This window comes from Pocillopora verrucosa, chromosome 7, assembly GCF_036669915.1.
Source record: "Pocillopora verrucosa isolate sample1 chromosome 7, ASM3666991v2, whole genome shotgun sequence".
NCBI lineage: Eukaryota > Metazoa > Cnidaria > Anthozoa > Scleractinia > Pocilloporidae > Pocillopora > Pocillopora verrucosa.
This window is the reverse complement of record NC_089318.1, coordinates 23674994-23692293: the sequence shown is the minus strand read 5'-3', so window position 1 is coordinate 23692293 and position 17300 is coordinate 23674994. Positions and strand designations below refer to the sequence as shown.

General features: G+C 38.2%; 3 protein-coding genes across 3 annotated transcripts; 1 reads left to right on the top strand and 2 right to left on the bottom strand.

The window, feature by feature from the left end:
• Positions 1-136: 136 nt before the first annotated feature.
• On the top strand, positions 137-5454 carry LOC131792104 (tubulin--tyrosine ligase). Its single transcript, XM_059109474.2, has 9 exons — positions 137-590; positions 863-944; positions 1190-1398; positions 1773-1905; positions 2235-2367; positions 2847-2914; positions 3526-3619; positions 4331-4449; positions 5045-5454. Exons 1-9 carry the CDS (start codon positions 416-418, stop codon positions 5193-5195), a joined length of 1164 nt encoding a protein of 387 aa, XP_058965457.2. The 5' UTR covers positions 137-415; the 3' UTR covers positions 5196-5454.
• Positions 5455-7277: 1823 nt separating this feature from the next.
• Positions 7278-12436, bottom strand: LOC131792110 (aarF domain-containing protein kinase 1). The gene is made up of 8 exons (XM_059109482.2): positions 12227-12436; positions 11241-11324; positions 10440-10802; positions 10106-10264; positions 9788-9904; positions 9256-9402; positions 8628-8825; positions 7278-8190 (listed from the first exon to the last, which is right to left on the bottom strand). Exons 1-8 carry the CDS (start codon positions 12371-12373, stop codon positions 7831-7833), a joined length of 1575 nt encoding a protein of 524 aa, XP_058965465.2. The 5' UTR covers positions 12374-12436; the 3' UTR covers positions 7278-7830.
• Positions 12437-14848: 2412 nt separating this feature from the next.
• Positions 14849-16720, bottom strand: LOC131792183 (sphingolipid delta(4)-desaturase DES1-like). Its single transcript, XM_059109561.2, has 2 exons — positions 16600-16720; positions 14849-15975 (listed from the first exon to the last, which is right to left on the bottom strand). The coding sequence occupies exons 1-2, from the start codon at positions 16679-16681 to the stop codon at positions 15077-15079; spliced, it is 981 nt and encodes a 326-aa protein (XP_058965544.2). The 5' UTR covers positions 16682-16720; the 3' UTR covers positions 14849-15076.
• Between the last annotated feature and the right edge of the window lie 580 nt (positions 16721-17300).

Below are 17300 nucleotides of genomic sequence, written 5' to 3'. Positions count from 1 at the left end.
TCTCTCCTGACTGGAGAATTTAGATAAAAGTGGCTTGCTGATTGGTTGGTTTTCGCTTTGCATCAAAACACTCTCTTTATTTTAGTCCTTCTCGCAGCTCTTCATTGTTCGTGACTTCTGTTTTGGTTTTTCTTTCCTCGATCAATTTTTGTATCAAATTTTTCTCGTTGTTTTATGTTTCTTTGACCTTGTAGATTGCTCACCACTGTCCTTATTGATTGTAAACATTTATATACCAAACCATTTTAAAATCCATTAGTTTTGAAAGTTGAGACGGGGGGGAAGGGATGCTCAGCTGAGCCTTCCGGCTAAGCGTCCAGCTGTTTCTAAGAATATTCATAATGGCGTCCTCTAATAACAAAAAAATGGCGGGTAACATGAATTCGCTTTGCTGCACATATTTAAAATTTTAGCAATGTACACACTAGTGAATCGAGACGAGGAGAGTTCAGTGTATAATTGTGTTAAAAACCTGTTATTAGAAGGATCATCGGAGGAGACGAAATGGAGAGAAGTTCATCAAGATTTCGAACGGTTCAACTTGATGTTTGGAGAGAGGAAAAGGAAAGGACTAGATTATACAAGGCTAGGTATTTACATTTGTATTAAACCCTGTAAAGATCAGACCAATTCCTTCATGTCGTTTTACGATGCACATGGTTGAAAAGGATTTGAGGCACAGAATTGTGCAACATAATGTTACACCACATATTGAGTTGCAATTGGTCTTTTAGAGAAATATAGACCGTGCAGAATTGAAGCATCTTCTTACCTAGATCTGACAAGGTTATAATGAAACACAAAGGCAATAAACAAGGGGATAGAAATGTTCACATAGGCTTGTTTTGATTTTGGTTTGTAGGTCATGTTCCAGGGCTGTGTCAAGCAGTCAATTACTACAGAGGTTCTGAAAATCTTCTCTGTAAAAAGGTACCTTTAGTGAAGTAAGTGGATTAAGTTGGATGATATTGCATTTGAACAAATGAAAGATGAAATCATGCAGTTTTTACAAGGAGTGCCATTTGCTCAGTTTTTTGGCTTTAGTAATCAAATTTGTAACAGTGACTTTTTTGAATTCACTAAAAACACTTTGATTAATCAAAAGAATTCCCCATGTGTGTAAATTCCTTGAAAAAAGTAGGCTCTACTGGCTGTAATGTAAAGGTAAATTGCAATTTTTTTCCTTTAGGTATGTTAGATCAATAACACAGAGTGAGGCTGAAACTTATCAATGGATTCCTGTTTCCTTTATCATTTTACCTGCACAACTTAAATCAAAATCTGACTCAAGAATGAAATTCAGTGCAAAATATGTGGATGAAAGAGAGAAGCTTGAAGCATTTGCCAACAGCCTTAAGGAGAAAGTCTGGATTGCAAAATCTTCATCTGGAGCTAAAGGTGACATTGTTGTTGCGTAGACTTTTTGAAACAAGTGGAGTTATATATAGCTAATTACAGGTAGTTAAAGGAGGAGGAGAACCAACACTCAAGTCAAACTGTATAAAAATTTTTCATTTCATTTTTCTCAGGTTGTTTTCTAGTAATCTCCAATGTAATGTAAACAATCCCTCTTTTCTGATGTTTACCTGACAAGTGAATTCTCAATGTTCAGATCAAATATTGAAACTACCTCTAGGAAATATTAAAATATTATTTTAAGCCCTTCAGTAGATCTTAACATAAAGATTCTAACAAAATGTTTCACCAGAAATCAAGTGCTGAAGGAATCAGAATTAATATGAATTTTATACTTCTATATGGTCATAAACTAGGGAAGGACATTTTCATTTCTAATGACATAGAAGAAATTGTGGCTTTTGTTGATGAGCGGACACAAGGATTTGTGGTACAGAAGTACATTGAAAACCCTTTGTTGCTGGATAAAAACAGAAAATTTGATATAAGGTCAGTGCTGAAACATTGTTTTATTCCATCTTTCACTTAGTGGCACATTGTAAGTCTGTGTAAAGAACACAGATGTTAGGTGTCATCTTCGGAAACTCATCATTATCTTTCACATTAATGGAAGATTTCTTACAGAGTTTGATTGATTACTCTTCACTCAGAAACATCAAATGAATGCAAAGGATGATGCACAGTCATATTCATTTGAATATCTCTCCCACAATGTTTAAGTGGATCAATTGAAATCAACCGATCAATAAAATTGCACAGAATAACAATAACAATTATATTTCAAGATCTTTAAATTTTTTTTTTTAACTAACTTTCAGGTGCTGGGTCCTCCTGGATCATACATACACCATTTATATTTTCTCAGAAGGAGTCCTAAGAACCTCATCTGAACCATATGATGTTGATAACTTAAAAAATATCACTAGTCATCTGACAAATCATTGTATACAGGTGAATAATGTGTACTTATTGACTGAGTAGGAGGGCTGGATGTAAGTTAAGACTGACTGCATGACCAAGAACTAAATGTTTCCCCTTCAGCTTAGCCCAACTCAGTCTATAAGGATTTGATTACATGACCTTCCATCTTTCTTTTTCCTCCATTCTCCTCTTCCTTCCTTTCTCCATTCTTTCTTTCATGGGCATTTTAGCATTTTCCATGTAACACAAGTTTCTTGGACCAGGTCAACTTTTTCTGTCTCTGCCTTCAGTTTCAGTATCATTTTAGTCCAGTTTTCTATATTTGTGGTGTATCTGACAAGGAAAACCTGAGTTAAAATAAAAAAAAAAACCTTTAAGCCATCAGTGTTGCTCATAAGGATAATTTGCAGGCACAGACTACTCCATGTAACAGTACTTGGTATTTTTAGGCTGTCTTCCTCTCAAAAAGTTAAATCCAATCCTCTGCAGTGTTAGTTATTTATTCTCAGGAGGAATACTCTGGTAATTTTGGACTATATGAAGAAGGAAATGAAATGTTCTATGGTGAATTTTCAAGGTAAGAACCTTTTGTGTTAATAATCAGAGGTATCTGTTGGGTTTTATATAATAAGCTCAATTATGCAAGCATTCTGATTGGTTCTTACTTCTGATGTATTGGAGGACAGACATATAGATGATGTCATCATTAAAATTTTTTTTCCGTATATTTTAATTCTTTATTATATAAAACAAATAGATTCCGAGTTGCTGTGTGTCTGTTCAGTAATAGATCACAGATGATGTCAAAATGTGGTAAGAACATCAGTGACACACTCAGCTGGGCCTCGTGTGCCACTTTTTTGTTCTTACCTCATTTTGATGTCATCTGTGATCTATGACTGAACAGATGCATGGCAATTTGGAATCTATTTGTCAAATAGATTTAAGATACCAAAAAATAATAATAATGCTAAATAAATAAGAGTAAATTGCAATTGTATTGGTGCAACATGCACTTGCTGTCTTACTAATTTTTGAGAACTGTAATTTGTCTTTGGTAAACACCTTCACTTCTGCTGACTTGATAAGTGTATAAATTTCATTTGCTAGAAGCATATTTTAGGTCACATTTTTAAGGTCTTAGGATTCAACCTTACTAATTATTGCCATTATGTTCTATGTATATAGGTATTTAGAGGAAACTTTTGGTGTTTCTCTTGCTACGACAATCTTACCTCAGATTAATTCCATTGTTAAGAAATGCCTGCTTGGGCTCAAAGAGGTGAGAATTCTTGATAGTACGACAATGCTTGTTGTGATTTCTGCCTCAGTCAGTGTAAATGTGACCTACATCTTAAATGTTAAATAAAGACAATAGATGTTGTGATTGTCAAGGGTTACCTGGTTCATGATGAAAATGTGTTCTTGAATTGTCATGGTAAAGTAAACCAACATTTAAATGAGCTGAGTTGTGAAATGTCAGCCCTTGGTGGGACAAAAGGAGTTTAAACGACTGTGAATATATGAAAGTCATATATTTGAACTGTGGATAAAGACATGGATATGAAAGTGATCTTCTCAGTTATGAGCACTTCTTAGGCAGTAGTGAAAAGAAGGCCTGAAAAAAAAATTTCAGGCCTGTACAGGATTTGAACCCATGACCTCTGCGATACTGGTGCAGTGCTCTACCAACTGAGCTAACAAATCCCATACAGGCCTGAATTGTTTTTTTTTTTTGCTTAAGTAGTGTTCATAACTGCAAAGATTGCTTTCATATCCACAAAAGGAGTTTAGATAGGTATAAAACAGCTTATTTTCAGCTAGGTAAATTTGAATTGAATTTGATTAAATTTGAAATCTTCATTGTGGTTATTTATCAAAAGAACTTGAAACCAAATCTTGAAATGCTGGTATTCTGAGCCTTGACTTCTGTTTAGAGCTGAATTATTAATCAAACAAACTTATTGAAAGCAAAATTTTATTAAATATTCAGGAATTGACTACGGAAGGTTTGAGTTATCACAGTTTTCAACTCTTTGGGTTTGACTTTATGATTGATGCCCAGTTTCATGTCTGGCTCCTGGAAGTAAATGGGGCTCCTGCTTGTGCAAAGTAAGTACCATTTGTTGTAGGAAGTGTTCATTACATATAAAATAACCAAAGGTGTGGTTTGATCCTCTATGTGGGGTAGATCCTGATAAGGACAATTGTCAGTGAAAACTATTCCCAACAACAGCTATTTTCAGGGACAGAACTCACTAGGATGATTGCACTTCCTGATCAATTTGATCATTGTGTGTGCAGGGCAATTTTTCCCAGCAACTCATAAACTGCAACTACTTTGCAAATTACTCGACTATGCGAATTTTACAATTCAGATTTGCTAAAACGTGCGACCCTGAAGAGTCTCCCGGGAAAAAAATATTTTCAAGGCCACATGACTTAAGGCGCCTGGAGATTCGCAACTAAACGGTGCCTCCAATTGCATATATCCTGTGCGCTTGTTAACAAGAAATTTCACTGCTTAATATCAACAACAAGTACGGATTTAGATGTTTAAATAATAAAAATGTAATACTTGGTTTAATATCACATAATTTTTCTATGCTATCAGAAGGTTTAATCACATGAATAACTATCTTGGTATGTCGCTTTAGCTTGATCAGAGTATTTCTGGAAACTGGACTCCTCTTCTGTGATATTTTAGGGCATTATTACCAGACCTAGCTAAAGACCTTGTGAGAAAAGCCATAGACCCTCTCTTTCCAAGAGATTCTAGAAACGACGAGCCTTTTGAGAGTGATTCGTCAGAGAGCAAGACTCAAGATACGACAAAGGGACACTTTGTGATTATTTGAAAAACATTTCGATGTAACCTCACGCCTGAATCCTGCTTCTGCCGTACAGAACATCCAACGATCACACTCGTTGATTTTAATCACCAACTGTGTGAAACACACCACAGAGAAGGAAACTCATGAGTTTGCCTCGAGATGCTGATCGTCTAGCTTAAGAGGGCAAATTGCGGGTTTCAGCCCCACATCTGTTTCTGAAAACGAAACTTTAATGTGTAACATTAAGGGCTGCAAGCTACGAAATAAAAAGAAAGGCCGTGTCGGCATTGTGTTTTTGTGAAAGTTGCTTAGAAAGTAGGCTAATGCAGCAGCTACCCATGGTTATTCTTCCCTCTCAGCTGCCAGTTGTTTTAAATGTCGACTTAGTTGGACTAAGCCGTTTGTATACAATAATTTGCACCTAATGCTTGAAGATTCAGACACAACAAATTTTCCAATCATTGTTCGTGTTCCTTCAAACCATTCTCACATGTTATAGTAGGATTAAAAGTCAACGGTCTTAAAGTACACTAGTAAAATGTCACAGGGTCTGTTCAAGCATAGTATGTCAATACCCATAAAGTACAAGAAACAGATAGAAAATGAGACTGGTCAAACTGCACGAGTTTGTTGTCACTGCTCTTCCACCATGGCTCCTTCGTCGTAAAAATGCAAAAAATTTGATGAGAACCCTTCCTCGTGCGAGCCTTGATATGGGCTCCGAAAAAGGGACATTGATCAGAACTTTATGTGGTCAGCTCTCCTTGGCAGTTATGACGAATTCTGGGAAATTCAGTAAAGCTCCTAATTGAGTCACTAGCCGCATCTGTTTATCTTTCTTCTAAATCCTTCGAATCGGACGATGCATAAAGCAGTGAATAGTATTGAAGGCGCGCTCTGATTGAATACTCAAACTCAGAATATACCGGCTTTATTATTGACCTTTGAGCAACCCGCGAGGGACTTGTTCCCGAAAAAATGTAGTTGTTGCAAGAGTGAATGAGTTTAAATCATCTTTTTTTTGGTATAATACCTATGTTTTAGGTATTATGACAAAAAAAATTTCACCTCAGTGTCGGTGGTTAGCGGTGGGTATTTACCCCGCTGCTTCGCGCATCGCCTCCACTTCGGCGAAAAGCTGTTTTAACAACTGCTAATCTACGAGATTCCCTGAGAAATCAGGGAAATCCAACAAGGACAAAGGTCAAAGACTGTTAGCAGTCTTGGAGAAAATGACACTTCAACTTTGCATAACATATCTTTGCCGATTAGTGAATAGTAACATGAAATCAAGCTCTGTATCCAGGCAGGGACTAGAAAGTGGTAAAATTTACTCATTACTGTTAGCCCACAAGCAAGCCTGTGGGTAAAAGAGTGAAAAGGAAACACTCCATTGAGTTTTCCATGCCCCACAGCGAAAACTGGGTCAATTAAAAATCTCGTTGTAACTCATTTGTACTCATAGCTTTGAAGGATACTCGTGTCCTGGCAACGAAAAATCTATCACATGGACGTAGGACTACAGTGATTAACTGAATAACTACAGGTAATGAAAACAGAGAGCAATAAAATTTATGGCTTCACTACAAATGATGCGCAATTTTTTAAAATGAAAAAGAAATAGAGGAATAAACCGTGAACTACTGCAACGAAAATAATATGAACGCGAAAGTTATCTCGAATTATGGAAACTAAATTTGAATGAAAGCCAGTGAAATCGAAGAAATATTTTTTTACAACCACTGTTGGGATACGAGTTTCATCTCTTGTGAATTCCGTGAAATTCCAATTTTCGCGCCGTGTTGTGGTTTCTTATTAACGGACGAAAAACTCAGGAGCAAATTATCACTGGCAAAAACTACCATGCGCTGACAATCAAGTCATTGCCTTGATATCGTGGTTCCAACTTTAGGGCATGCGACAAGTAGGACTTCAAATTCGGGTCACAGACCAAGTGTCGTAGGAATTCTACCATAGAGGATCTGTGATGGACTATACAACCACAACGTCAACTTCCACCTTAAAATGTGTATGACCAAAAGGAAATAATTTAACCATATTTTAATGCTGTTTTATCAAACACGGTTTAAAAATTTTTTTCTCCTTGCATAGAAGCTGCGTGAACCGATGTTTGTCGCCTTCACATGTAGCACACCGAAAATATAAGTTAGCGATTACTTGAATCTTATTGAAAATTCAGTTTTCAGTTCTCTGTTTCTGATCTTCATTCAGTTAAACCCGGTTTAACTAAACATGTTTTGCTGGTGTGAATGTGGGACAGGTTCTAAGCTTCTGATAAACTATATTGTCTTAGACCGGATTATTTAAAACACGAATAACCTAACCCTTCGTCCAATTACGGATAAATTTATTGCCTATTTCTTTGCCTTCAGTTTTATCGTAAAAGCATAGGTTAGGCTTTACAAAGGGTCACAGAAGTTTAAACTGTTTCAATCCTCAATCGGCGCAAATCACCTCTTCAACGTAACAACTCAGTGATAAAACCAAACTATCTTGCTCTACCTTCCACCGACGCAACACCACCTTTATTCTTTCACCTTTTCAATAATTCAGCGAGCTAATGTATGTCGATAAACATTCATATATCAGGGACGCCAAAAACTTGTCCATTTCATTATCAATATTACGAATTCAGTCATCAAAGAAACGGCATTCCACCCATAAGTCTTGTTAAAAGTCTTCTGAACGATAAAACAACACTAGAAGCGTACATCTGATATAGTGAAATTCTGAGGTGGTTTATGGTAGAATCTGCTTGAATTTGGACCCACTCCACCCAGCCGTGACAATTTTCTAGCCGTTGCTTGGTTACAGCGCGAATACAGCAACGTGACATTGTAATGAACGAGCGCGATGTGGCGCTGGTATTCAGTCTGTAGTCTATACTCCGTAGCAGATCGTTTGTTTTTAACAGTAACAGCAGTTGCCTAGGAACACGGTTCAACAGCTCCGTAATCTCTGTAACATATGTGGCTGCGTTCACTCGGATAAGCTCCGCCTGTTGGAAGATAAAATACATTTTGTTTGAATCAACTCTTGAGATCTTACAGCGAGTTTCCCCCCAATTTTTTTTTGCTGGCTTAAAGTGAGAATTTAAAGATATCTCCCCGCTGATAATTTTCATGATTCTCCTCACTTGTCTAAGTGGCAGAGCTTCAAGAGTTCAAGAGTGAAGGGAGACTTTTAGAGATAATTACCAATAGAAGCCTATCACTTCAATCTAAGTACCGCTTTTAGCAACTTCATTCAATAATGTGCAAGTTTGGCTCTAGTCCTTGTTCAAGAATTTCCCAGTGGCTTCTTTGCCTTTCCTCTCGCCACGCAGAATTTCAATTCGAATGGAAATCAGTGAACAAGAAACCTCCTCTACTGATGTACCAAGCCTAAATTCTCCTCACGTATCTCTACCCAATGATACATTGAACCCGTGCAAACCTCATCCTCAGTGACTGGTCCCTGATCTATGCCTGTCGTGACTACGTCCCAGGACCTTGCGGTCAGTATACAGGCCAAAAGTCCGTACATCTCTTCCACACCCAACACCTTACTACTCTGTTTGATTCCTTCCAAGTCTGACTTGATCAGCGACTGCCACAATTTACAGTAGTTGATTCGAAATTCATTGGATAACGTCTGCGTAGGGAAAGTCAAAGGAGGTGGTGTGTGCAGTTGGAAAAATGAGCCTTTTATTATTCATATACGTTCCATCTAATCCACTCCTTCCTTGACCATTCTTGGTTTTGACTAATCCATTGCCACTTATTGATGGTTGGTTGTTTGACTGCCCTGCAAACTATTATGTTAACGTTTTATTTCACCCCCTATCAAAGAGTCCTTTAAGAAGACAAGCAGTACACCAATGGAAACATCATGATCACTATAATCAATAGCCTGAGTCTACATCTTTATCTACATAACTGCGATGAACAACAACGATTCTATAATACTAATTAAACATATATCAGAACATGTAAACCTCAAAAAAAATAATGAGGAAGCCCATATCCGTAGTATTTCACCTACTATGTAAGCCCTGATACACTTGACTTAAGACCTCCCATACCTGATATAAGCCATGGTCAAGGAAGACAATCTCAACCCCATTGCTAGGATCCCGCCTGACAAAAATGTTGCCTGGGTGAGGGTCACAGTGCACATATCCATTAACAAATATCATCTCACTATAGAGAAGGCCAAGCTTGTAGGCAATCTGATTAAAAAATAAATAAATAAATAAGAGAAATAAAAGAAAAAAATTTGAATCTGGAAGTGAACAATGTTGTCTATTACACCCTCACCTCTCATGAGCAGGAGATCAGGGACCTCCTACAAACCGAGACAGCTACAACAACAAGAACAAAGTAAAACGAGAGACTCAACACATACAACTTTGCTCATGAGCATTTAACCTTTGCATATTTCTTAGCTGTCTTTTGTATGACAAAAATGTAAATCACCAATTGAAATTGCTGGCATTCTGGGAATGAGAACCAAATCAGTTTAAATAATAATTTTTTTTACGAACCAGAGGACCCATCATATGCAATTCTAGACCTTTAAGAAAATGATCCACTCAGAAAGAAGCTTGAACTTGCCTCATCAGAGGATATCTTGTGACTTTTCATATATGGAAGGTCATCCACTTTTCCCCCATCACAGAATTCCATTGTTAACACACGTTTGGTTGAAAACTGCCAATATATTTCAGGAATCTTTAAAGAAGAAGTGAAAAATTCAAATAACAAACATGCATCCATCTTCACTGCTTTAAATGAAACAAATAAAAAGAAAGTATACTTAGACATAACAGTTAATTTTTGAACAGCAGAATGACAACTTATCTTTAAGGGCAGCCTTTAGGTTTCAAGAAAAGGGTGATTCCTTTCCATGGAAAAACTCACTGACTGACTAACCTTAACAAATGGAAATTTCTTGACAAACTGCACAATCTTTTCAGCATTTCGTCCCTCATGCTCAAAATCAAGCTCAAGAGGAAGATGTTTCTTAGATTCCTCCACAAGCCACATAAACTTGAATTCTGGAAACAACCATGAAACTGCTACAGCTAAAATCTAGAAAAAATTTAGTCAAAATTCAATCAAACTTATTAAAAAATATTGGAAATGCAGCAAGTCAAGGTTTCCAAACTGCTCTGGTGACTTTTTTTTTCGAACATGTAGTATACTTCATCAGACAAATAACTTACTACATTAATTTTTATTTTGAAGTAATGATTCAGGAGCTAACCTCAAGTGTTGCCATGTCAACAGCTGCATGTTTTTGAACATCTCTGTGTTGTACCTTAACTGCCACCACTCTACCATCATGTAGTGTTGCCTTGTGAACTTGTGCTAATGACGCAGCTCCTATGGGCTTGTCTTCAAAGCTAGCAAAGACTTGGTTTACTTTACATTTTAGTTCTTCCTCTAAAACGTGATAAATATCACCAAGGGGGCTCTGTGGGGCATCACTGTGAAGGACCTTCATGGTCTGTACATATTCTGAGGGCAAAAGATAGTCTAAGGAGCCAACATGTTGACCCACTTTGATATAAGCTCCTCCATTGATACAGCACAAGTCTCGCAGACTCTCAGCAGATCTCAAATGAACCTATTGAGCACAAAATAATACACAAAAATGTGGTGGCCCTACCAGGGTTGTGAAAGGAAATAAAGGTAATAATGTAGCAAAGGATTTTTGAACACATCCTCTTCAGGAGATGCAGAAGCCTGGTATTTAACAGTTCAGACTCCAGTCTATGAATTTCCTATCTCACTGTGCTGTCTATAGGAGAAGGATGATAAACTATAGCCTATAAGATCCAGTAATTAAATTCTGCTAGGGCTTCATAATAGCTCACCACACATTCCTGGTCACTACTTTTGTAGTGAAAGAGACTTATTTTAAGTGTCTTATTTACTCTACTAAAATGGAGATTGACACTTCAGAAGTAACTGGGAGCAGTAGATGTAAGGAGTCATTAAAGCAAAACTGGTACTGCCAGGTGTACATCAATCATAAGGGGAACAGTCTGTATCCATCACTCACCTGAGATTTGAGCTCTAAATATTTAGTTGAACTTCTGTCTATTCCCCAAAGCGTTCTTTTGTAGTCATAACTAATAACAATCACCTTGGGTCACAACAAGAAAACACATTTCAGTGAGTTCCAATTGCTAAATTGGGTCCAAGATCATTGGTTAACCCTTTACTCCCTGACATCAATCATGTCCCTTATTCTCATGACCTTAATGTTTGATCCAGGGGTGATGTTGTAAGGAGAAATTAGATGTTAGTCACTCTTAAGGGTTAAAGGGTTAACTTTAGAACTATAAGTATGTGGGAGAAGAAAATAAAAAACATAAAGTGATAACATGTCAAACCACCCTGAACTCTTTAGAAACTACAGAAATACCTTGACACATACTGTTAAAACCTAAACTAAAAGAAGGCAAACCATTTGATCATTTAAAGATAAATTGGCCTTTTTCAAGAGGTTATTTGGGCAGTTGGGATCTGCAGTTTTTGGTCATTGTGCAAAGACTAAAATGGGATTAAAATAAGGGGGAAATGTGAAGACTGTTTGATGGGAGGTAGCTATGGTGAGAAGGTGGCCATGGCAATCAGCAGCATGCAGCCACCTCTTTGATCTTGAGGTGGCTGTACATTGTTCAATGCCCTTAGTATGGCGCTCCTTATGATAGTATTGGGCGCCCTGTTGAAAAAAAAACCACCTTCTTCCCACCCCTTGATTAAACAGCAACAACTAGTACACTTTTTAGAATATGTTACTACACCCCAAGGGAATGGATTGAACGTATTACAAGACATTTCTACTCTTTCACCAGTCAGTGTTACATGTACACCTGGAATACAAAGCATGTAAAAGGATTCGTGGTGGAAATATCGCAGCAAGGTATTCGCGCTCACCAGACTTCTTGGCAAAGCCATTACCGACTGTTTAGTTGATTGGAAATGAAAAAATAAATAAATAAACGTTTCTATGAACTAAAAAATTGAGGCATAGGTACACACCGTTCGAGCAGCCCGTGCAACTCTCACCAAACCATTGGAAGTTATTTCACGTTTCAGTTCTTCTGGTCCGTACACTAGACCAGCTGTAATACCAGTCAATCCGGCAACAATTGTTCCATATCCAACTATTTTCCTCAGCAACTTCATCGACTCAAGAATTTCACATGTACGTTCCGCGTTGAGCGATCACAACTCCTATCAAAAGTGACTGTCCGGTCCAACAAGTTACGTAACAAGTAGTCAGCGACCTCAGTACGACTGTCATGTAAAATGTTCACTTTATGTCCCGGTGCAGGAATATCAGATTAATCCAGACTGTGATCAGTTCCTCCTTTTTGGAGAGGTAAGAAACAAATCAGCAAAAAAAAAATAATTAAAAAATAGATATTAGCGCGCCGTGCGAAACTCCCAGACTCCCGCGCAGTGCATATCAACTTTTCCACTTTTTTTCGGTGACATACGGACCAATGTACAAGAGCAGCTTTCTGTTACTCGCGAGGTTGCGCGCAAGTTCACATATCTAAGAATTTGCTTGTTGATCTAAATCGTTATTGCTTCGCAGTCAATTATCATATTGATCGGAATGAGTTTTAATTTCTTCAGAAAAAGAACACATTCTGTTGTACGGAAGCGAGGTTAAAGAGTAGGAGGCGAAATGGTTGATGGCAAATTGAAATGGCAAATTTGAATATTTTTTGATCGAGCGAACCAGAAGGGGGCGAACTTGCCATGATTGGGTGAAACCTTAAAAAATCGTCAGTGAACTGCCGGCTGCTGTCTCCCTTACTCATACCCAAGCCTTCTCTTATTTTTCATTTTACCATATGAAAAATAATCATATCACACACTCAATTAATTCTTCTCTATTAGAGCAGATTTTGGGTCATTTTTGGGTATTTGTCCAGTTGATTCAACTTTTTTTAAAGAACTTCCTTAATTCTATTGGAGATGGAGAGTGCTGGTTAGTTCTGTTATGTTATGTTTCACAGAAGGAAAAAAAAAACTAGCTTAAGTCACTTTTATTGTTACTGCCCTCAGGACCATGATGGTCATGGACCAGAGTTCCTTAAACACATGCAAAGGATAAATGCAGAAAGTGGAGCAAACATTACTGTAAGTATTTTTTCAATGATCCCCACCTTGCAGAGGTGGGAATGTTTCACCAATATATTACTTTGCCTGGACCCGAGTGGAGAGAATTAGGATCTTATCTTAAATATGTATTTCTAGTTGTTAAAAGAGAGCTGTCTCAAAGACATGCACAACACAAGCCTGCAGAGCAGGCATAATTTTAGCGAGCAAGTGCTTAGTATTTTCTTAACAAAAAATTATGGCCATCATCTTTGATTTTAATGGCATAATCAGTTTATGGGGAGACAAGACCTTTGTGGTTGACTCTGGATCAAGATATTCAGTTCGTGCCCCAGCCGGGTCATTGTGCAGTGTTCTCCGACAGAACGTTATAACCATGACGTGCCCCTCTTTATCCTGGTTCCAGTTGTACAAAGGTCGGATAACGCAATCCAATTGATAAGTCGCTATCCAGCGGATAAGTGATAGCGAAACATACAGCGTTATCCACCGGATAGAGTTTTATCCAATGGATAGCGCTATCCAACCTTCGAACAACCGGGGCCATATGTTCAAATAGGTACTAACGAACTGTCAGGGAACGGTGAGGGGGTTGTTTGCGACCTATTGACATCCATGCAGAAGAAATGATTAAAACAGAATTCTTTTCATGCCACAGAGACTGGTTCAAAGCACTGGCAGTTAAGGTGAGTTTAGTGGACAGCCAACATTGCAAGTGAATTTCGCCATTGATTGGTGTATGTACACTTAACGACTTTTCGTAAGGCCGACCGAGGTCATTTGGCCCTTAAACTTCGTTTTCAGTCTCTAATTTGAAAAGCGTGTAAAAATAGTTTGCCAAACATGGACTTTCCTGGTGGTAAGAGAATAACTTTCACCGCCGGCTCATTCCTGGCATATTAGAGGCATCCAATCCCGCAAAATGGAACGCGATTCCGATGGAAATACTTGTTGTAAAAGTTGCCTATTAAGAAATTAAACAAGACTTGTTCGGGGCGAATTAACTACGCAGGTCGGTTTGAACTATCGCAGGAACGGATTTAAGAGAGAAAGGAGAATAATTGAGGCCTCATTATTACACCCTTAAAGACTAACCTATACTGAGTCAAAACGTTTGTAACTGTTTAAATAAAGAAAGAAGTGAAACTGAGTCAACTATGATTTCAACGTTCGTGAAAAGCAGCCTTACTTTAATTGATATTTGCTCGAACGTAAAGAAGATTTGAAAAGAAAAGTGCGCATATCAATCGTAATAGCGATTTATACCCACTGGCTTTATCACGGTTGTTTACGTCACAACTTCCGATTTATAACAACCAACCCTTAAGCATGATTATTATCGTTAAACCATTTCGTTGTCAAGGAGACCTAACTTCTTTATCCCGAAGGCCACTTGTCACCCTGGTCTCCTTCGTTCTTCATAGCGGAAGTCACGTCTTTGGATATCTAATTACTGCGATTATTTTATTCCCAAGTTCGTTTAACTTAAAATCTAAAAGTTATTTAATCAGTTTGATCTACAAAGTTCGGCCTTGAATGACTGCTTTAGCCTGGAGCAAGCCTTCTTTAGTAGTAATGCATTTCTACGCCCGCGGGAAGATTTGAGATTAGTCGGGGAAAGTTTTACCGGGAGTCTTATCAATAATACACCTGTTCCAGACCTCTCCCTGGTTCGCGTTGCTCAAGGGCTCATAGTTACGCTCGGGCAAAGAAACGCCGGTGCGCTAAAATTGAGAGCTTGCTGGCAGACCATGAATACTAGGAAAGCTCTATTCCTTTAGGCTTTTTGACTTTCGGCCTCTTGACCCTAGCATAAGGGCCAATTCTGGGATCTATTATAAAATCCCATATCACTTTGATCCAAGAAGTATGGTGCGGTAGGTTGTCGTAATATTCCGCTGCAATCTTCTTTACCAAAGGGAGCTTTGAACCTGGGATACTTGGGAAATCATGATGCTCGTTGTGATACCCGACATTAAATGTCAGATAGTTTCCAGGACCGTAGTAAGAATATGTCTCAAAGCCCTCTTCGAACATGTAATGTTCAGCTATGAAGTGGCCCGCCATAGGATGTAAGCCTGCTCCAAGGATCGTACTGCTAACCATGAACACGAGTGACTTCACCCCCCAGAGGTACACTACGGCGCAATTCACAGCAAATTGAACAACAATGTTAAGGATTTCCAAGCCGTTTGGGGCTATGGGGTTGATGAATAGAGGCCTCAATGCATACCAAAAAGGTTGCAAAATTACCCAGACTAGTTTGGTGATAGAGTTGTAAAACATTCGAGCTTCAAAACTGGTTGGCAGGTCGGGATCCATTTCTTCCACTCCCATATAGCGGTGGTGGAGGAGGTGGTACTTCTTGAAAGCAACTGAGGAGGGAATACCTGTCGGTAGGTTCGCTAAAATGCCAAAGAGTCTGTTTAGTAAAGGCCGGCCGTTTCCGAATGGGATATTATGGCAGATGTCGTGCACCCCAACGATGAGGGCGTGGCTAGGGAACGCCCCTATGAAGTAGGCTGAAAGCAGTAAAATGGTCCAAGATACATCACGCAGGAGAAACGTCAGTGCAAACTGAACCACTATCAAAGACAGGATTTCGTACTTGAATAAAGGATCACTGCCCATAAGTCTCTTGATCTCGGGATATTTGGCTAAAACAAAAAAGAGGAAAACACAGAGTTAAAGGTTTTTTCTCAGTAATATTATGCTATTAGCGACAAAAGATTACCTGAAGCACAAAAGAAAGATGTATCGACTAAGGAAGAAAGTTGGCTTGATTAAATATATGTACAGCTGAGTATAATTTCGATGTGCGATTAGTTATAAAGTGAACACGTATGATGCTCATTAAAACACCTTTCTGAGAACTAATCTTGCAATGCAAGATTAAAACATTTCACCGCTTGTGTTATGGAAGTAGTTCAATGAAAGGTTGCCAAGGAAGGTTTGATATTTTTATTCTAACAGCACCGACAGCGCATCAGGTTAGAGGTTGGTTGTTTGTGGTAAAAAAAGAGCATAGTGAGGTATAAACGGGATGTGCTTAAAAATTGAGGACCTTGAATTGTGGTGAACGTTTTATCAAGGAGAAATGATACCCAAACGTAGAAAAAAAAGGATATGAGAAAATAGCTTATTTTTAGAAATACACATTATTTAAAGTGAAATAACGGGTTGTAAAAGCTGGGGAGGAACAGGTAGCTAGTAGGTAAATTCAAATTTTTACATGAAAGATCTAGTTACTTTTAGAACTTGAAAAAAAAAGAACAACGTACCAAGAATTTCTTTTCTTCTAGTCGCATGCGGCTCTGCGGTGTAAGACCATTCAAAGTCGCAGCGTGTTACTTGGCCGCCCATCTTGGATGTATGGATAGGAAATGCAGCCGAAGCCACGGAACAATGATTTTAAACGACAGCGTATTTAAATCTGAATGACAAATTTTGGATGCATATTCAAATCAGCAGAAACGTAGGCAGGACATGGTCGTCAACATCTGGAGGGTGTATTAGTGATGCGAATAATGATTTCAACATTTGAATAATTAGCTTCAAATTTAATTCTATTCAGTGACGTTTGACGTGACATGGTTGCAGAACTTATTTTATAAAAGCAAGTAAGAATAGAACAGAAAATCGAGTATTTCTGTCGTTACGGTTGAACCTAACCGACAGGAAAACACTGCTTCCACGAACTAAACTACTTTATTAAAGTGCCAATGACGCGCCTTTTTTTGGCGTAAATATTCAGCTTATTGTACGTACAAACCAATTCCGCAGAAGGAAAATTTCAAGAGACTTAGAACTAGGTTTTTTAGGGCCCTAAAGTGCTTTTACTTTGTCTTAAAAGTGTCCCGTGGACTGGTAACAATTGAGCAGGTGATGACGTAGAAAAGTGGGAAAATTTCTCACATCTCTTGCAATTTTGTATAAGTCAGCGCTGAAATACTCTTGAAATAATACCCGCTAACGATGTCTA